We start from the raw sequence: 21263 nt of genomic DNA, 5'->3' as shown, positions 1-21263 counted from the left end.
ACCTGTATAAATCTTACATTTTGGATGGCTTATGAATATACATACCCTTGATTTTTTTACTTTCCACCTGACAGACAGTACACCAATTCGACTAGTAAACGGTTCTTCTGATGGACGGTGCTCTGGACGTGTGGAAGTCTACCACGATGGAAATTGGGGAACGATTTGTGATGACAAATGGGGGATGCAGGAAGCAGATGTGACATGTCGAGAGATGAATTGTGGGAATGCTCTCTCTGTCAAGTACAAGTCTTTTTTCGGAAGAGGTCAGGATCAGGTTTTGTTGGACGATGTTGAGTGCACTGGTCATGAGAAGTCCCTTTCTGAATGCCCGCACAGAGGTTTTGGAGAACACGACTGTGACCACAATGAAGATGCTGGTGTTATATGCTCAGGTAACACTCTTTATTTCTTCTAATTAATAGTGGAAATTCAATTGCCAATCCTAAATATTATCATTTGTGTGCAATGATAATGCATGCAATTTCTGGAAAGTATTAGTTGTTTTTTGTATGACAGTTTGCTGAAGTTTTGGGTGTTTCTCTTTTTATAGTTGGCAGAGTCATTGCAGAAATATTAGCATTTTTCACAAACTTTCTTAATAAAATACCTCTTCTTATCTGCTTTCAAGAATCGCTCAGATTGGCCAATGGGACTGACCGCTGCTCTGGCAGAGTGGAAGTCTTAGCCAATCACCGCTGGGGAAAAATTTGTAATAACTTGGCCAGCGAAGATGCTGCAGTGGTGTGTAAGGAACTAGGTTGTGGTGCTCCAAAAAAAATCCAAGAAAGCTTCAATTTTGGTGACAGCACACTCAGTGGGTATACAAGTAGATGCTCTGGCCCTGTGGATTCCTTCTCCAAATGCAATATTCAAGATTACACCGGGAGATGTGAAGCTGTTTCTCTTTCATGTGCAGGTAAGACACAAAAGGAGGGTACACACTGCACTGCAGCACTGTTCAACCATTATGGCAAAGGACAAGTGGTTAATTAAAACCCAGAATTGGCATACTGCATCTGCATTACACCTTATTATTGCTATTTAATGGTGAATATTCTAATGGTTGCAACTAACTAACTACCTTAATAACTACTAAACTGAAAGTTCAGACAAAGCTTAATATTTGGATTATTTCAGTCTAGCTTGTAAGTAATGTTAACATGAGTGGACATGTCCTCAGGTAATCCACCGCTAAGGCTTATGAACGGCACTGATCGATGCTCAGGTAGAGTGGAGGTTCTTCATGGTGGCACGTGGGGAACTGTGTGTGATGATGAGTGGGACATCAAAGATGCTCAGGTGGTTTGCAGAGCAATGGACTGTGGAACAGCTAAGATGGCCAAATCCAGTTCCTTTTTTGGTGAAGGCCAAGGAGACATTTGGCTGGATGATGTTAGATGTGTCGGTAATGAGACGTCGCTATTGCACTGCCGACATGCCCCCCGTGGAGAAAATAACTGTGGCCATGTGGAAGATGCGGGTGTGGTGTGCTCAGGTATCATCTCGGTTATTTTATGGCTTTTGGCATGTTATTTATATTATTTCAATTTTCAATGTTCATTTAATTGCTTTTAACTGTCGCCCTTAACACAGGAACAATTGAATTATAGCCTGCAGTGAGCTCCTATGCAATATGTTATGGTAAATGAACTGTATTTATATAGTGATTTATATATAAAATGCGCCACCAACAGTAAACATAGTCACTCCGGTGACATCCCTTACCCCATTACATGAACAGGCCTGCCAGCCTCTGAAAAGTGTTACTATTTCCATGAAGACACAGTTCCTAATATCAGTATTTTGCTGATTATTCTTGGTAATTTGACTTACATCAAAATGTTTTACTGAAAAAATGTCTGTCTGTCTGGGCTGCCTGTCCGTCAGTCTGTTCGTCCTTCTATCTCTATGTCTCTTTGTTTTGAATTTCCTGACAATGTTTCATCCAGAGATGTTGATTGTGAAGTTGTTTAGAAGGGTATTTGGAGAATGCTACATACAATTTGAATGTCATGACAAACATGCTAAGAACATCAGTGGCTGATTCTCTGCTTTTTGCTTCCCAGCTACAATTAGACTGATCAATGGGACTGACCAGTGCTCTGGCAGGGTTGAGTTCTACACTGGTGTCAAATGGGCAACACCATATAATGTTAACTGGGGAATAAATGAAGCTACAGTGGTGTGCAGAGAGATGAATTGCGGAGATCCTGACCATCTTCCAGGATCATACGGTGATGGCGGACATCCTGGAGGGTATCAGGTCAGCTGTAATGGTAGAGAGAGTTCTCTCTCACAGTGCATACTGAGAGAACGTGGAAGAACAAGTCATGATCGCATTGAAGAGGCATCTGTAAAATGTTTAGGTAAGACTTGAAGTTTAATTGATATTTGAAGTGGTTAATTTTTTTAAACAAGATTAGCATGAATCTGTCAGGGTGCGTGGAAAAGGTAGGACCCAAATGCAGAATTTAACAAAAAGCGAGCTTTATTAAATCATAAAAGCTGTGGCAAAAAGACAGTATCCAAAATATCCCAAAAAACAAACGAGCAGCACAAGGAACACGGACCGTGGAAACATGGAGGGAAAACAATGAACCGACCTGGAACACAGGGGAAGACTAGACTAAATACACAGAAAGGTAATCACAGGACAAGAAACAGCTGGGCAGGGGAGGGAGAAACACAAGGGCAACAGGTGAACACAATCAGACAATCAGACACACCAGGGAAACTAACAACAGGGAGGAGGACCAGACAAAACACAAGGAGGAAGACAAAACACAGAATGAACAGACTTAAAAAACCCATAACCCGACAGACAACACTAAAACCGTGACATAAACCTAGGAGTGTAACAGAACCTTTTTTAGGCAATTATGGAAACAGCGTCTAAAAATGGCTTCAGGACTGCCGTGTAGCCCACGATCGTTTTCAACAAGCCCACAAAACACTGATTTCTAAAAGGAGTGGGGCATTTGCTGACTTTCTTTTATTTGTCAACACAAAAAGACAAGGCCAGATGTCAAAGCAATGAGCCAAGCAAACTTGTATGTTACAAGCTCAATTGCTGAAATCACAGATGGTAGCAAGCAATAACTAACAATGTTGCTCCCCGGGCTGATTAACTGCACCTGTTTCAATTGGAATTGAAGCAATATTACACAATATTTTTTACTAAAGATACCAATTAAACAACAGACATTTTCAGTCACTAGCATATGCCCCTGGAGAGCACTAATGTAGCATGTAGCATAAATAAAAAACAACAGCAAAGTTGGAATGTACATACTGTATACTGTATATATATATACGTATAAAACAGTTCTGTCATTTCCAGGCAATGTGAGGTTGTCCAATGGGTCCAGTCGTTGTGCTGGAAGAGTGGAGTTTTACGACAAAGGCCAGTGGGGGACTGTGTGTGGTGAATCCTGGGATGTGAATGATGCAAATGTGGCGTGCAGACAGCTTGACTGCGGGACAGCTCATAAGATTACCACAATGACTGAGTATGGCCATAGCACAGGACATACCTGGATCAATCGAATCGAATGCAGTGGATTGGAGTCAACACTGAGTCAGTGCTCACAAAGTCCTTTTACATACAGAACCTGCAAAATTACCTCAGTTGCTGGTGTTGTCTGCACAGGTAAGAAAAAGCATATCTAAAACAAATGTTATGCATTCTATTCTGTTTCGTTCAGTTCTATCAATCCTATTTTTTGAACAATTAAATGTAGGGCTTTTTTACTTGGTTTTTACAAAACTCTATTTACTAAATTGCCACATTCAATCTTATCCCCATTTCCATATAGTTAAATGTTTTGTGTTCCAAATCTGAATGGTGTGCAATATAGGCAACAAGTGCTCCAGTGTTTTTTAAAACGTTTTATTATGTGGAATGTACTGTAAAATAATTTCAGTTTACCTCATATCACAGGAGATTTGGAGGTCCGGTTGGCGAATGGTAAGGATGTGTGCTCTGGCAGAGTAGAGGTCCGTCATGGCGACATGTGGCAAACTGTGTGTGACACAGACTGGACCCTGAGTAAAGCTCAGGTGGTGTGTGAGCAGCTTGAATGCGGTGAGGCAAAAAACGCTCCAGGCGGTGCCCATTTTGGTGAGGGCAGTGGACCAGTAGTGGAGGCGAACAATTCATGTTTTGACAATGTGACATCTCTTCGGCAATGCTCGGCCAAAGGTTACAGAGGAGCAAGCTGTGGGCACGGACATGACGCTGGCGCTGTCTGTGCAGGTATGGCCTTTAAAATTACGTGTTGAACATTCTCACATGGGTAACAAATATAATAACAATAATAAAGGAGGTGTAATCATTCCTTAAAGCAATAGATCAACTTTTTGTAAATACACTAATCAGCTTTATTGTCAAGAGTTAGATGAGAAGATTGACACTCTCACCAGACACTAAGTTAAATAGGAATCTGAGGATGGCAGCCGCTTAGCTATGCTATGCTAACTTGCCACTGGCTCTAGTAATGTTTACACTTAGGTGACAAATGTTACACATAATTAGGTTACCGTAAGTCAACCTTTTCCCTCGTCACTGTCAAAATTAGCTTCTCATATAACGATGGGATAAACAATATTTAAAAAAATAAAAAACATATTCACTTTTTGTTTTACAATATGTATTAATGTTTTTTAGAATTGTTTGTTGAGACATGACTTAAGGACTGTCGCTTGCTGTTCAACTCACCTAAATTACATTTTTAGATGCAGCAAAGATTCGGTTGGTCGGCGGCACAAGTCAATGCTCCGGTAGATTGGAGATCCTCTACAAAGGCCAGTGGGGGACTGTGTGTGATGATGAATGGTCACTTGGCAATGGTGATGTGGTATGTAGACAGCTTGGCTGTGGACATGCAATTTCTGCTCCTTCAAGTGCCCACTTTGGTAGAGGCACTGGTCCAATATGGCTGGATAACGTGGAGTGTGCAGGCGAAGAGAATGCAATCACACATTGTCCGCATAATGGTTTTGGAGTAAATAACTGCGGGCACGGAGAAGATGCTGGTGTTATATGCTCAGGTAACACTCTTTATTTCTTCTAATTAATAGTGGAAATTCAATTGCCAATCCTAAATATTGGCATTTGTGTGCAATGATAATGCATGCAATTTCTGGAAAGTATTAGTTGTTTTTTGTATGACAGTTTGCTGAAGTTTTGGAAGTTTCTCTTTTTATAGTTGGCAGAGTCATTGCAGAAATATTAGCATTTTTCACAAGCTTTCTTAATAAAATACCTCTTCTTATCTGCTTTCAAGAATCGCTCAGATTGGCCAATGGGACTGACCGCTGCTCTGGCAGAGTGGAAGTCTTAGCCAATCACCGCTGGGGGAACATTTGTAATAACTTGGCCAGCGAAGATGCTGCAGTGGTGTGTAAGGAACTAGGTTGTGGTGCTCCAAAACAAATCCAAGAAAGCTTCAATTTTGGTGACAGCACACTCAGTGGGTATACAAGTAGATGCTCTGGCCCTGTGGATTCCTTCTCCAAATGCAATATTCAAGATTACACCGGGAGATGTGAAGCTGTTTCTCTTTCATGTGCAGGTAAGACACAAAAGGAGGGTACACACTGCACTGCAGCACTGTTCAACCATTATGGCAAAGGACAAGTGGTTAATTAAAACACAGAATTGGCATACTGCATGTGCATTACACCTTATTATTGCTATTTACTGGTGAATATTCTAATGGTTGCAACTAACTAACTACCTTAATAACTACTAAACTGAAAGTTCAGACAAAGCTTAATATTTGGATTATTTCAGTCTAGCTTGTAAGTAATGTTAACATGAGTGGACATGTCTTCAGGTAATCCACCGCTAAGGCTTATGAACGGCACTGATCGATGCTCAGGTAGAGTGGAGGTTCTTCATGATGGCACGTGGGGAACTGTGTGTGATGATGAGTGGGACATCAAAGATGCTCAGGTGGTTTGCAGAGCCATGGACTGTGGAACAGCTAAGACGGCTAAATCCGGTTCCTTCTTTGGTGAAGGCCAAGGAGACATTTGGCTGGATGATGTTAGATGTGTCGGTAATGAGACGTCGCTATTGCACTGCCGACATGCCTCCCGTGCAGAAAATAACTGTGGCCATGTGGAAGATGCGGGTGTGGTGTGCTCAGGTATCATCTCGGTTATTTTATGGCTTTTTGTATGTTATTTATATCATTTCAATTTTCAATGTTCATTTGCTTGCTTTTAACTGTCGCCCTTAACACAGGAACAATTGAATTATAGCCTGCAGTGAGCTCCTATGCAATATGTTATGGTAAATGAACTGTATTTATAGAGTGATTTATATATAAAATGCGCCACCAACAGTAAACATAGTCACTCCGGTGACATCCCTTACCCCATTACATGAACAGGCCTGCCAGCCTCTGAAAAGTGTTACTATTTCCATGAAGACACAGTTCCTAATATCAGTATTTTGCTGATTATTCTTGGTAATTTGACTAACATCAAAATGTTTTACTAAAGCAATTTCTGTCTGTCTGTCTGTCTGTCTGTCTCGGCTGCCTGTGTGTCAGTCTGTTCGTCCGTCTGTCTCTATGTCTCTTTGCATTGAAAGTTGTTTCAATTTTGTCATATGATTTTGCCAGTAACAAAAATGTATTTCCCAAAATGTGCGATTGTTCTTTAATTCACAAATGGTTATAGATTTTTTTAACGGTGCACATCATTTGCAGAACATGTGAAGGTAGTCAACGGAAGCAATCGGTGTACTGGCAGAGTGGAAGTCTACCATGAAGGCAACTGGAAACGAGCATGCAAAAGTTACTGGGCGGAGTTAGACGCTGTCGTGGTGTGCCGAGAGCTTAACTGTGGCACCCCTGTCACTCAGACTGAAGAGCTATATTTTGGAGAGTCACGTGACCTGCATGGCATCAAACCCAACTGTTTAGGAAATGAGAGCTCTATCTCACTGTGCGGAATTCAGGAAAGCAAGGAAAGCTGTGTGGATGCTACTATCGTCTGTGAACGTTAGTAATTCCTGTGTTCAAGCTACATCAATAATTTTGTGTTAAACTTCACCTGTATAAATCTTACATTTTGGATGGCTTATGAATATACATACCCTTGATTTTTTTACTTTCCACCTGACAGACAGTACACCAATTCGACTAGTAAACGGTTCTTCTGATGGTCGGTGCTCTGGACGTGTGGAAGTCTACCACGATGGAAATTGGGGAACGATTTGTGATGACAAATGGGGGATGCAGGAAGCAGATGTGACATGTCGAGAGATGAATTGTGGGAATGCTCTCTCTGTCAAGTACAAGTCTTTTTTCGGAAGAGGTCAGGATCAGGTTTTGTTGGACGATGTTGAGTGCACTGGTCATGAGAAGTCCCTTTCTGAATGCCCGCACAGAGGTTTTGGAGAACACGACTGTGACCACAATGAAAATGCTGGTGTTATATGCTCAGGTAACACTCTTTATTTCTTCTAATTAAAAGTGGAAATTCAAATGCCAATCCTAAATATTGGCATTTGTGTGCAATGATAATGCATGCAATTTCTGGAAAGTATTAGTTGTTTTTTGTATGACAGTTTGCTGAAGTTTTGGCTGTTTCTCTTTTTATAGTTGGCAGAGTCATTGCAGAAATATTAGCATTTTTCACGAACTTTCTTAATAAAATACCTCTTCTTATCTGCTTTCAAGAATCGCTCAGATTGGCCAATGGGACTGACCGCTGCTCTGGCAGAGTGGAAGTCTTAGCCAATCACCGCTGGGGGAAAATTTGTAATAACTTGGCCAGCGAAGATGCTGCAATGGTGTGTAAGGAACTAGGTTGTGGTGCTCCAAAACAAATCCAAGAAAGCTTCAATTTTGGTGACAGCACACTCAGTGGGTATACAAGTAGATGCTCTGGCCCTGTGGATTCCTTCTCCAAATGCAATATTCAAGATTACACCGGGAGATGTGAAGCTGTTTCTCTTTCATGTGCAGGTAAGACACAAAAGGAGGGTACACACTGCACTGCAGCACTGTTCAACCATTATGGCAAAGGACAAGTGGTTAATTAAAACCCAGAATTGGCATACTGTATCTGCATTACACCTTATTATTGCTATTTACTGGTGAATATTCTAATGGTTGCAACTAACTAACTACCTTAATAACTACTAAACTGAAAGTTCAGACAAAGCTTAATATTTGGATTATTTCAGTCTAGCTTGTAAGTAATGTTAACATGAGTGGACATGTCCTCAGGTAATCCACCGCTAAGGCTTGTGAACGGCACTGATCGATGCTCAGGTAGAGTGGAGGTTCTTCATGATGGCACGTGGGGAACTGTGTGTGATGATGAGTGGGACATCAAAGATGCTCAGGTGGTTTGCAGAGCCATGGACTGTGGAACAGCTAAGACGGCCAAATCCGGTTCCTTTTTTGGTGAAGGCCAAGGAGACATTTGGCTGGATGATGTTAGATGTGTCGGTAATGAGACGTCGCTATTGCACTGCCGACATGCCTCCCGTGCAGAAAATAACTGTGGCCATGTGGAAGATGCGGGTGTGGTGTGCTCAGGTATCATCTCGGTTATTTTATGGCTTTTTGCATGTTATTTATATTATTTCAATTTTCAATGTTCATTTACTTGCTTTTAACTGTCGCCCTTAACACAGGAACAATTGAATTATAGCCTGCAGTGAGCTCCTATGCAAAATGTTATGGTAAATGAACTGGATTTATATAGTGATTTATATATAAAATGCGCCACCAACAGTAAACATAGTCACTCCGGTGACATCCCTTACCCCATTACATGAACAGGCCTGCCAGCCTCTGAAAAGTGTTACTATTTCCATGAAGACACAGTTCCTAATATCAGTATTTTGCTGATTATTCTTGGTAATTTGACTTACATCAAAATGTTTTACTGAAAAAATGTCTGTCTGTCTGTCTGTCTGTCTGTCTGTCTGTCTGTCTGTCTGTCTGTCTGTCTGTCTGTCTGTCTGTCCGTCCGTCTGTCTGTCTGTATGTCTGTTTGTCTGTTTGTCTGTCTGGGCTGCCTGTCCGTCAGTCTGTTCGTCCGTCTGTCTCTATGTCTCTTTGTTTTGAATTTCCTGACAACGTTTCATCCAGAGATGTTGATTGTGAAGTTGTTTAGAAGGGTATTTGGAGAATGCTACATACAATTTGAATGTCATGACAAACATGCTAAGAACATCAGTGGCTGATTCTCTGCTTTTTGCTTCCCAGCTACAATTAGACTGATCAATGGGACTGACCAGTGCTCAGGCAGGGTTGAGTTCTTCACTGGTGTCAAATGGGCAACACCATATAATGTTAATTGGGGAATAAATGAAGCTACAGTGGTGTGCAGAGAGATGAATTGCGGAGATCCTGACAAGCTTCCAGGATCATACGGTGACGGCGGACATCCTGGAGGGTATCAGGTCAGCTGTAACGGTAGAGAGAGTTCTCTCTCACAGTGCATACTGAGAGAACGTGGAAGAACAAGTCATGATCGCATTGAAGAGGCATCTGTAAAATGTTTAGGTAAGACTTGAAGTTTAATTGATATTTGAAGTGGTTAATTTTTTTAAACAAGATTAGCATGAATCTGTCAGGGTGCGTGGAAAAGGTAGGACCCAAATGCAGAATTTAACAAAAAGCGAGCTTTATTAAATCATAAAAGCTGTGGCAAAAAGACAGTATCCAAAATATCCCAAAAAACAAACGAGCAGCACAAGGAACACGGACCATGGAAACATGGAGGGAAAACAATGAACCGACCTGGAACACAGGGGAAGACTAGACTAAATACACAGAAGGGTAATCACAGGACAAGAAACAGCTGGGCAGGGGAGGGAGAAACACAAGGGCAACAGGTGAACACAATGAGACAATCAGACACACCAGGGAAACTAACAACAGGGAGGAGGACCAGACAAAACACAAGGAGGAAGACAAAACACAGAATGAACAGACTTAAAAAACCCATAACCAGACAGACAACACTAAAACCGTGACATAAACCTAGGAGTGTAACAGAACCTTTTTTAGGCAATTATGGAAACAGCGTCTAAAAATGGCTTCAGGACTGCCGTGTAGCCCACGATCGTTTTCAACAAGCCCACAAAACACTGATTTCTAAAAGGAGTGGGGCATTTGCTGACTTTCTTTTATTTGTCAACACAAAAAGACAACGCCAGATGTCAAAGCAATGAGCCAAGCAAACTTGTATGTTACAAGCTCAATTGCTGAAATCACAGATGGTAGCAAGCAATAACTAACAATGTTGCTCCCCGGGCTGATTAACTGCACCTGTTTCAATTGGAATTGAAGCAATATTACACAATATTTTTTACTAAAGATACCAATTAAACAACAGACTTTTTCAGTCACTAGCATATGCCCCTGGAGACCACTAATGTAGCATGTAGCATAAATAAAAAACAACAGCAAAGTTGGAATGTACATACTGTATATACATATACGTATAAAACAGTTCTGTCATTTCCAGGCAATGTGAGGTTGTCCAATGGGTCCAGTCGTTGTGCTGGAAGAGTGGAGTTTTACGACAAAGGCCAGTGGGGGATTGTGTGTGGTGAATCCTGGGATGTGAATGATGCAAATGTGGCGTGCAGACAGCTTGACTGCGGGACAGCTCATAAGATTACCACAATGACTGAGTATGGCCATAGCACAGGACATACCTGGATCAATCGAATCGAATGCAGTGGATTGGAGTCAACACTGAGTCAGTGCTCACAAAGTCCTTTTACAGACAGAACCTGCAACATTACCTCAGTTGCTGGTGTTGTCTGCACAGGTAAGAAAAAGCATATCTAAAACAAATGTTATGCATTCTATTCTGTTTAGTTCAGTTCTATCACTCCTATTTTTTGTACAATTAAATGTAGGGCTTTTTTAGTTGGTTTTTACAAAACTCTATTTACTAAATTGCCACATTCAATCTTATCCCCATTTCCATATAGTTAAATGTTTTGTGTTCCAAATCTGAATGGTGTGCAATATAGGCAACAAGTGCTCCAGTGTTTTTTAAAACTTTTTAATATGTGGAATGTACTGTAAGATAATTTCAGTTTACCTCATATCACAGGAGATTTGGAGGTCCGGTTGGCGAATGGTAAGGATGTGTGCTCTGGCAGAGTAGAGGTCCGTCATGGCGACATGTGGCAAACTGTGTGTGACACAGACTGGACCCTGAGTAAAGCTCAGGTGGTGTGTGAGCAGCTTGAATGCGGTGAGGCAAAAAACGCTCCAGGCGGTGCCAGTTTTGGTGAGGGCAGTGGACCAGTAGTGGAGGCGAACAATTCATGTTTTGACAATGTGACATCTCTTCGGCAATGCTCGGCCAAAGGTTACAGAGGAGCAAGCTGTGGGCACGGACATGACGCTGGCGCTGTCTGTGCAGGTATGGCCTTTAAAATTACGTGTTGAACATTTTCACATGGGTAACAAATATAATAACAATAATAAAGGATGTGTAATCATTCCTTAAAGCAATAGATCAACTTTTTGTAAATACACTAATCAGCTTTATTGTCAAGAGTTAGATGAGAAGATTGACACTCTCACCAGACACTAAGTTAAATAGGAATCTGAGGATGGCAGCCGCTTAGCTATGCTATGCTAACTTGCCACTGGCTCTAGTAATGTTTACACTTGGGTGACAAATGTTACACATAATTAGGTTACCGTAAGTCAACCTTTTCCCTCGTCACTGTCAAAATTAGCTTCTCATATAATGATGGGATAAACAATATTTTTTTAAATAAAAAACATATTCACTTTTTGTTTTACAATATTTATTAATGTTTTTTAGAATTGTTTGTTGAGACATGACTTAAGGACTGTCGCCTGCTGTTCAACTCACCTAAATTACATTTTTAAATGCAGCAAAGATTCGGTTGGTCGGCGGCACAAGTCAATGCTCCGGTAGATTGGAGATCCTCTACAAAGGCCAGTGGGGGACTGTGTGTGATGATGAATGGTCACTTGGCAATGGTGATGTGGTATGTAGACAGCTTGGCTGTGGACATGCAATTTCTGCTCCTTCAAGTGCCCACTTTGGTAGAGGCACTGGTCCAATATGGCTGGATAACGTGGAGTGTGCAGGCGAAGAGAATGCAATCACACATTGTCCGCATAATGGTTTTGGAGAAAATAACTGCGGGCACGGAGAAGATGCTGGTGTTATATGCTCAGGTAACACTCTTTATTTCTTCTAATTAATAGTGGAAATTCAATTGCCAATCCTAAAGATTGGCATTTGTGTGCAATTTCTGGAAATTATTAGTTGTTTTTTGTATGACAGTTTGCTGAAGTTTTGGAAGTTTCTCTTTTTATAGTTGGCAGAGTCATTGCAGAAATATTAGCATTTTTCACAAGCTTTCTTAATAAAATACCTCTTCTTATCTGCTTTCAAGAATCGCTCAGATTGGCCAATGGGACTGACCGCTGCTCTGGCAGAGTGGAAGTCTTAGCCAATCACCGCTGGGGGAAAATTTGTAATAACTTGGCCAGCGAAGATGCTGCAGTGGTGTGTAAGGAACTAGGTTGTGGTGCTCCAAAAAAAATCCAAGAAAGCTTCAATTTTGGTGACAGCACACTCAGTGGGTATACAAGTAGATGCTCTGGCCCTGTGGATTCCTTCTCCAAATGCAATATTCAAGATTACACCGGGAGATGTGAAGCTGTTTCTCTTTCATGTGCAGGTAGGACACACAAGGAGGGTACACACTGCACTGCAGCACTGTTCAACCATTATTATAATAAAGGACAAGTGGTTCATAAAAAAACTGAATTGGCATACTGCATGTGCATTACACCTTATTATTGCTATTTACTGGTGAATATTCTAATGGTTGCAACTAACTAACTACCTTAATAACTACTAAACTGAAAGTTCAGACAAAGCTTAATATTTGGATTATTTCAGTCTAACTTGTAAGTAATGTTAACATGAGTGGACATGTCTTCAGGTAATCCACCGCTAAGGCTTGTGAACGGCACTGATCGATGCTCAGGTAGAGTGGAGGTTCTTCATGGTGGCACGTGGGGAACTGTGTGTGATGATGAGTGGGACATCAAAGATGCTCAGGTGGTTTGCAGAGCCATGGACTGTGGAACAGCTAAGACGGCTAAATCCGGTTCCTTCTTTGGTGAAGGCCAAGGAGACATTTGGCTGGATGATGTTAGATGTGTCGGTAATGAGACGTCGCTATTGCACTGCCGACATGCCTCCCGTGCAGAAAATAACTGTGGCCATGTGGAAGATGCGGGTGTGGTGTGCTCAGGTATCATCTCGGTTATTTTATGGCTTTTTGTATGTTATTTATATTATTTCAATTTTCAATGTTCATTGGCTTGCTTTTAACTGTCGCCCTTAACACAGGAACAATTGAATTATAGCCTGCAGTGAGCTCCTATGCAATATGTTATGGTAAATGAACTGTATTTTTATAGTGATTTATATATAAAATGCGCCACCAACAGTAAACAGAGTCACTCCGGTGACATCCCTTACCCCATTACATGAACAGGCCTGCCAGCCTCTGAAAAGTGTTACTATTTCCATGAAGACACAGTTCCTAATATCAGTATTTTGCTGATTATTCTTGGTAATTTGACTTACATCAAAATGTTTTACTAAAGCAATTTCTGTCTGTCTGTCTGTCTCGGCTGCCTGTCCGTCAGTCTGTTCGTCCGTCTGTCTCTATGTCTCTTTGCATTGAAAGTTGTTTCAATGTTGTCATATGATTTTGCCAGTAACAAAAATGTATTTCCCAAAATGTGCGATTGTTCTTTAATTCACAAATGGTTATAGATTTTTTTAACGGTGCACATCATTTGCAGAACATGTGAAGGTAGTCAACGGAAGCAATCGGTGTACTGGCAGAGTGGAAGTCTACCATGAAGGCAACTGGAAACGAGCATGCAAAAGTGACTGGGCGGAGTTAGACGCTGTCGTGGTGTGCCGAGAGCTTAACTGTGGCACCCCTGTCACTCAGACTGAAGAGCTATATTTTGGAGAGTCACGTGACCTGCATGGCATCAAACCCAACTGTTTAGGAAAAGAGAGCTCTATCTCACTGTGTGGAATTCTGGAAAGCAAGGAAAGCTGTGTGGATGCTACTATCGTCTGTGAACGTTAGTAATTCCTGTGTTCAAGCTACATCAATAATTTTGTGTTAAACTTCACCTGTATAAATCTTACATTTTGGATGGCTTATGAATATACATACCCTTGATTTTTTTACTTTCCACCTGACAGACAGTACACCAATTCGACTAGTAAACGGTTCTTCTGATGGTCGGTGCTCTGGACGTGTGGAAGTCTACCACGATGGAAATTGGGGAACGATTTGTGATGACAAATGGGGGATGCAGGAAGCAGATGTGACATGTCGAGAGATGAATTGTGGGAATGCTCTCTCTGTCAAGTACAAGTCTTTTTTCGGAAGAGGTCAGGATCAGGTTTTGTTGGACGATGTTGAGTGCACTGGTCATGAGAAGTCCCTTTCTGAATGCCCGCACAGAGGTTTTGGAGAACACAACTGTGACCACAATGAAGATGCTGGTGTTATATGCTCAGGTAACACTCTTTATTTCTTCTAATTAATAGTGGAAATTCAATTGCCAATCCTAAATATTGGCATTTGTGTGCAATGATAATGCATGCGATTTCTGGAAAGTATTAGTTGTTTTTTGTATGACAGTTTGCTGAAGTTTTGGCTGTTTCTCTTTTTATAGTTGGCAGAGTCATTGCAGAAATATTTGAATTTTTCACAAGCTTTCTTAATAAAATACCTCTTCTTATCTGCTTTCAAGAATCACTCAGATTGGCCAATGGGACTGACCGCTGCTCTGGCAGAGTGGAAGTCTTAGCCAATCACCGCTGGGGGAAAATTTGTAATAACTTGGCCAGCGAAGATGCTGCAGTGGTGTGTAAGGAACTAGGTTGTGGTGCTCCAAAACAAATCCAAGAAAGCTTCAATTTTGGTGACAGCACACTCAGTGGGTATACAAGTAGATGCTCTGGCCCTGTGGATTCCTTCTCCAAATGCAATATTCAAGATTACACCGGGAGATGTGAAGCTGTTTCTCTTTCATGTGCAGGTAAGACACAAAAGGAGGGGACACACTGCACTGCAGCACTGTTCAACCATTATGGCAAAGGACAAGTGGTTAATTAAAACACAGAATTGGCATACTGTATCTGCATTACACCTTATTATTGCTATTTACTGGTGAATATTCTAATGGTTGCAACTAACTAACTACCTTAATAACTACTAAACTGAAAGTTCAGACAAAGCTTAATATTTGGATTATTTCAGTCTAGCTTGTAAGTAATGTTAACATGAGTGGACATGTCCTCAGGTAATCCACCGCTAAGGCTTGTGAACGGCACTGATCGATGCTCAGGTAGAGTGGAGATTCTTCATAGTGGCACGTGGGGAACTGTGTGTGATGATGAGTGGGACATCAAAGATGCTCAGGTGGTTTGCAGAGCCATGGACTGTGGAACAGCTAAGATGGCCAAATCCGGTTCCTTTTTTGGTGAAGGCCAAGGAGACATTTGGCTGGATGATGTTAGATGTGTCGGTAATGAGACGTCGCTATTGCACTGCCGACATGCCTCCCGTGGAGAAAATAACTGTGGCCATGTGGAAGATGCGGGTGTTGTGTGCTCAGGTATCATCTCGGTTATTTTATGGCTTTTGGCATGTTATTTATATTATTTCAATTTTCAATGTTCATTTACTTGCTTTTAACTGTCGCCCTTAACACAGGAACAATTGAATTATAGCCTGCAGTGAGCTCCTATGCAATATGTTATGGTAAATGAACTGTATTTATATAGTGATTTATATATAAAATGCGCCACCAACAGTAAACATAGTCACTCCGGTGACATCCCTTACCCCATTACATGAACAGGCCTGCCAGCCTCTGAAAAGTGTTACTATTTCCATGAAGACACAGTTCCTAATATCAGTATTTTGCTGATTATTCTTGGTAATTTGACTTACATCAAAATGTTTTACTAAAGCAATTTCTGTCTGTCTGTCTGTCTGTTTGTCTGTCTCGGCTGCCTGTCCGTCAGTCTGTTCGTTCGTCTGTCTGTCTCTATGTCTCTTTGTTTTGAATTTCCTGACAACGTTTCATCCAGAAATGTTGATTGTGAAGTTGTTTAGAAGGGTATCTGGAGAATGCTACATACAATTTGAATGTCATGACAAACATGCTAAGAACATCAGTGGCTGATTCTCTGCTTTTTGCTTCCCAGCTACAATTAGACTGATCAATGGGACTGACCAGTGCTCTGGCAGGGTTGAGTTCTACACTGGTGTCGAATGGGCAACACCATATAATATTAACTGGGGAATAAATGAAGCTACAGTGGTGTGCAGAGAGATGAATTGCGGAGATCCTGACAAGATTCCAGGATCCTACGGTCATGGCGGACATCCTGGAGGGTATCAGGTCAGCTGTAACGGTAGAGAGAGTTCTCTCTCACAGTGCATACTGAGAGAACGTGGAAGAACAAGCCATGATCGCATTCAAGAGGCATCTGTAAAATGTTTAGGTAAGACTTGAAGTTTAATTGATATTTGAAGTGGTACATTTTTTTAAACAAGATTAGCATTAACCTTTTATATGTGGAATGTACTGTAAGATAATTTCAGTTTACCTCATATCACAGGAGATTTGGAGGTCCGGTTGGCGAATGGTAAGGATGTGTGCTCTGGCAGAGTAGAGGTCCGTCATGGCGACATGTGGCAAACTGTGTGTGACACAGACTGGACCCTGAGTAAAGCTCAGGTGGTGTGTGAGCAGCTTGAATGCGGTGAGGCAAAGAACGCTCCAGGCGGTGCCCATTTTGGTGAAGGCAGTGGACCAGTAGTGGAGGCGAGCAATTCATGTTTTGACAATGTGACATCTCTTCGGCAATGCTCGGCCAAAGGTTACAGAGGAGCAAGCTGCGGGCACGGACATGACGCTGGCGCTGTCTGTGCAGGTATGGCCTTTAAAATTACGTGTTGAACATTCTCACATGCTTTTGGGTAACAAATATAATAACAATAATAAAGGATGTGTAATCACTCCTTAAAGCAGTGGTTCTTAAAGTGGTGGGTGCGCCTGCAGAGGCATGCCAGGGGGGGCGCGAGAGACCAGGAGGAAAAATGGTTATGGGAAAAAAAAAAAAAAGATGGAAAAACCCCACATAAATTGAAATATTATTGATTCGAAAATAATATGGTGCAGTATAGTACTATTACGTCTGTGTCTCTGTGTTTCATTAAAGCGTGTGTGTGTGTGTGTGTGTGTGTGTGTGTGTGTGTGTGTGTGTGTGTGTGTGTGTGTGTGTGTGTGTGTGTGTGTGTGTGTGTGTGTGTGTGTGTGTGTGTGTGTGTGTGTGTGTGTGTGTGTGTGTGTGTGTGTGTGTGTGTGTGTGTGTGTGTGTGTGTGTGTGTGTGTGTGTGTAACGAGCCATTTTGTGTGCGAGAGAGAGAGAGAGAGAGCGCACCGGTACCGGAGATCGTAGTTGTTAGCTTCTGGTGCTAGTGAGCTACGCTAACGGATATAAGGAGTTTTTTCAACAACAAAGTGGAGGAGAGTCCTCTCCTGTAACGGCCCGTCCACATTATAGCTTCAAAAAAAGCTTGGAGCTGGGCGTGTCTCAAGCTTGGGGATTTTATTCGAGCACCGCGACCAACAACCAATCACATGAATGTCCCGCCCCCGGCATACAAAGCTAAAAATCCCGGGGATTTTATGCGAGCAATATATATATATATAAACTCCCCAAACAGGCGAAAACTTACCAGTTTCACCCACTGTCTCTGCCACCTCCCTCCATGCCTGGTTCCTCCGGTTTGTATCCCAGTAAATAGTTCTGGTCGTAAAGAACCGGGTGATTTGCTACCGTAATTTCTCGTTTGGAATATGAGGAAATGAATTGCGGTCTGGCTCTCCCAGCTTGCACGCGGTTTGATTGGCTAGAGCTTGAAGTGTCAGATCTGCATAAACGGGATTTGATTGGCTGAAGCTGGCTACTCCGGCGTCTCCGGCTTCAGAAGTTGAACATTGTTCAACTTTTGCAGCCTGAAACGCCAGGAAAGCTCCGCTCTGCTACCCACAATTCAGTTCGGCGAAAAGCGAGGCAACGTGACGTCACCCCATTCAAAGTGAATGGGCAGACGCGTTGGAAACCGTTTTTGAAGCTGTCGAAGCTGTAGTGTGGACGGGCCGTAAGACTGAGAGACTCAGTGAACTAAAGGACTCTCTCAGTGTTATCTCAGTGGGTCTCAAACGTTTTGGTCACCATTTATGTAAACAATTATTTCCGATGCACACGTTTATATGATCATTATAGTTATAAAACAATAAGAGAATAAATGAAAAACAGGTATGAAATACTATATGACAGTAAAAAAAGAATAAAGTTTAAAAGGGTAATTTGTAAAATATCCCTAAAGAAAAAGTCAATCTGTTTACAGTTCTGTTTCAAATGGGTGTTGAGAGAGATATCCATAGATCTCTTCATTTTGCTCTCAAAATGCACCAGATTGATGCATTTAACTTCAATATTTAAAAATGAATCTTCCTGGGGGACCATGCACCCAGACCCCCCTATGTGAGGTCCACACACCACCTATAAAAATAGCACTTTACCCCTGCTTACACCTATATGCTGTGAGCTGATTATTGAGCTTTCATTGTAACAGTCGCGGGTACACTGTGTATTTGCGTGGGGAAACCCTAAATGTTTGAGCACCCTCTATGAAACGTCAAGCTACCCCACAGCACCCCCAAAAGAAATCTCTGGCGCTGCCACTGAGCCTGACTATTTGTGTTGGGGGGGCCCGACTTTTTTTTTTCTCCAAAGGGGGTGCCTGACAGAAAAAGTTTGAGAACCACTGCCTTAAAGCAATAGATCAACTTTTTGGAAATACACTAATCAGCTTTATTGTCAAGAGTTAGATGAGAAGATTGACACTCTCACCAGACACTAAGTTAAATAGGAATCTGAGGATGGCAGCCGCTTAGCTATGCTATGCTAACTTGCCACTGGTTCTAGTAATGTTTACACTTAGGTGACAAATGTTACACATAATTAGGTTACCGTAAGTCAACCTTTTCCCTCGTCACTGTCAAAATTAGCTACTCATATAATGATGGGATAAAAAATATTTTTAAAATAAAAAACATATTCACTTTTTGTTTTACAATATGTATTAATGTTTTTTAGAATTGTTTATTGAAACATGACTTAAGGACTGTCGCTTGTTGTTCAACTCACCTAAATTACATTTTTAAATGCAGCACAGATTCGGTTGGTCGGCGGCACAAGTCAATGCTCCGGTAGATTGGAGATCCTCTACAAAGGCCAGTGGGGAACCGTGTGTGATGATGAATGGTCACTTGGCAATGGTGATGTGGTATGTAGACAGCTTGGCTGCGGACATGCAGTTTCTGCTCCTTCAAGTGCCCACTTTGGTAGAGGCACTGGTCCAATATGGCTGGATAACGTGGAGTGTGCAGGCGAAGAGAATGCAATCACACATTGTCCGCATAATGGTTTTGGAGTAAATAACTGCGGGCACGGAGAAGATGCTGGTGTTATCTGTTTAGGTGAGAGGCCTGGCTCCTTTTCTAATTTGTGGATGAAATCATTACCTTCTAACTGGTATTACATCACGCTCTAATGACGCTTATTGTCTTTTTCAGGTGCTCTACAGAAGCCCCAAATCACTTTAAGTCCCTCTCCAGAGGTAAACTGGGGTGACAAAGTTGAGATCACATGCAGTATACTAACAGAAAAGTTGGGCGGGACGTTCTTCCTGAAGAGGACCCAAGACTCCTTTAAAATGGAAAAATTCACGGAGAATGAAGCTGCAACCTTTATCTTCCATTCAGTAGATTTCAACCAGAAGGGGTCATATTTCTGTGAATATCAAAAGAAATTGCCCAATCAAGTCATCTATTTTCCTCAAGGAGAAACGGCAGAGCTCTCCATCATAGGTCAATAATTCTGTCTGATAACTATTTGGCTATTAAACTATATATGCTATATTGACTGTCATGCCATTGTTTAGATCAGTTTCAGTCTGTTTGTAGTTATGGTTAACAGTCGTGCTTGGAGTGTCTGAAATATAGATTTAGTTTAAAAATGTTTAGCCTGTGTTTCTATGTAAAAACCTGTGCTGCTATCTTTGAAATTAGCGGAGCAAAGCGTTAAGTAAATGAGCAACAAATGCGAAATGAACTCCGATAAATCTTTCAAATGCATATTGTAGATCTTCTCTCTGAAATTGCTTATTTTGTTTTTTAAACTAATCTTTTCTTAAGCTGATGTGGCAGGCCTTAGCAAAAGGGTTAATTTGACTGCAAGCTTGCAAACAGGTTTTGTGATCCAAATGAGTTGTTAAAAAAAGGTTTTCTAATCTGCAGTGAAACCACTAGTTTTCCCTTGATAACTAAAGGCATCAAGTAATTAAGAATGTCGTGCAATTTCACAAAACGTGAAAAGTTTGGGTAGTTAAAGTTTATAAGTCTGCTGCATCTTTAACGTCAGCCAACAATGGTGTCACATTGTATCGGTGACTAGCTGATGATCTGTTGCTCTTTCAGGAAGACCAGGTTTAAGTGTGTTTTTACACAACATTTTATTTGTTTAATCTACACACTTCCTCAAATATATGCTGCATTCTTTGCTTTATTCCTGTTATGGCTTACATTTGACAGAGAGATTCTATTGATCAGAAAGCTTAGATCGACTGACCTGCAGGAGTAGGCTGATTAAATTGTCTTTGCATTCTATGGTAATTTGCTTTATTTGGTGTATGTGAATGCAGATCAATACATATATATTTCTTACCGTGCTTGCACCTTTTTGTTTGGCAGAGTTTTTGATGATTTGACCCTGCTGGGGGAAAATGTGCCCAATTGTTACCAAACACTGCCAAAATATGTGAACTATCAAATACATGAATATGTTTTATCAATCATCATCAGTAATTGTTATAACAAATTCTTCAGCATAACTTGTATAATAAAAGAGGAACTCAATGTATTCAGCATCATTATTAATTATCATTGACACCTATGCTGTTCCACTCAAAAGGCCTTCAATGCAAAAAAGAATATAGACTAAAAGTACAATCCCCCCTGAAACTTGGTGGAGAAGAAGAAAGAAAGTAGAAAGAAAGAATACACTGGAAATATTCAAGTACAAGTACCTCT

The 21263-nt window shown here is 41.3% G+C and overlaps 1 protein-coding gene across 3 annotated transcripts in view; it reads left to right on the top strand.

The window, feature by feature from the left end:
• LOC307014906 (scavenger receptor cysteine-rich domain-containing protein DMBT1-like) overlaps positions 1–21093 on the top strand; it is a 55251-nt gene extending 34158 nt beyond the window's left edge. For 2 of the 3 annotated variants that reach the window (XM_079643152.1, XM_079643153.1), the window contains exons 6-32: positions 75–395; positions 632–919; positions 1184–1498; positions 2070–2369; positions 3344–3652; positions 3944–4258; positions 4738–5052; positions 5289–5576; positions 5841–6155; positions 6723–7016; positions 7141–7461; positions 7698–7985; positions 8250–8564; positions 9240–9539; positions 10507–10815; positions 11107–11421; positions 11907–12215; positions 12437–12724; positions 12992–13306; positions 13866–14159; positions 14284–14604; positions 14841–15128; positions 15393–15707; positions 16303–16602; positions 16720–17034; positions 19344–19652; positions 19749–21093. In XM_079643152.1, the coding sequence (XP_079499278.1) occupies positions 75–395; positions 632–919; positions 1184–1498; positions 2070–2369; positions 3344–3652; positions 3944–4258; positions 4738–5052; positions 5289–5576; positions 5841–6155; positions 6723–7016; positions 7141–7461; positions 7698–7985; positions 8250–8564; positions 9240–9539; positions 10507–10815; positions 11107–11421; positions 11907–12215; positions 12437–12724; positions 12992–13306; positions 13866–14159; positions 14284–14604; positions 14841–15128; positions 15393–15707; positions 16303–16602; positions 16720–17034; positions 19344–19652; positions 19749–20050 (8264 nt within the window). In that variant the 3' untranslated portion in view covers positions 20051–21093. The remainder of the gene's footprint in view (positions 1–74; positions 396–631; positions 920–1183; positions 1499–2069; positions 2370–3343; positions 3653–3943; positions 4259–4737; positions 5053–5288; positions 5577–5840; positions 6156–6722; positions 7017–7140; positions 7462–7697; positions 7986–8249; positions 8565–9239; positions 9540–10506; positions 10816–11106; positions 11422–11906; positions 12216–12436; positions 12725–12991; positions 13307–13865; positions 14160–14283; positions 14605–14840; positions 15129–15392; positions 15708–16302; positions 16603–16719; positions 17035–19343; positions 19653–19748) is intronic. The other variant, XM_079643154.1, reaches the window with a different exon arrangement.
• The last annotated feature ends 170 nt before the right edge of the window (positions 21094–21263 follow it).

Source organism: Notothenia rossii (genome assembly GCF_949606895.1).
Source record: "Notothenia rossii genome assembly, chromosome: 8".
In the NCBI taxonomy this organism is placed as follows: domain Eukaryota; kingdom Metazoa; phylum Chordata; class Actinopteri; order Perciformes; family Nototheniidae; genus Notothenia; species Notothenia rossii.
This window is presented reverse-complemented; position numbering and strand designations above follow the sequence as displayed.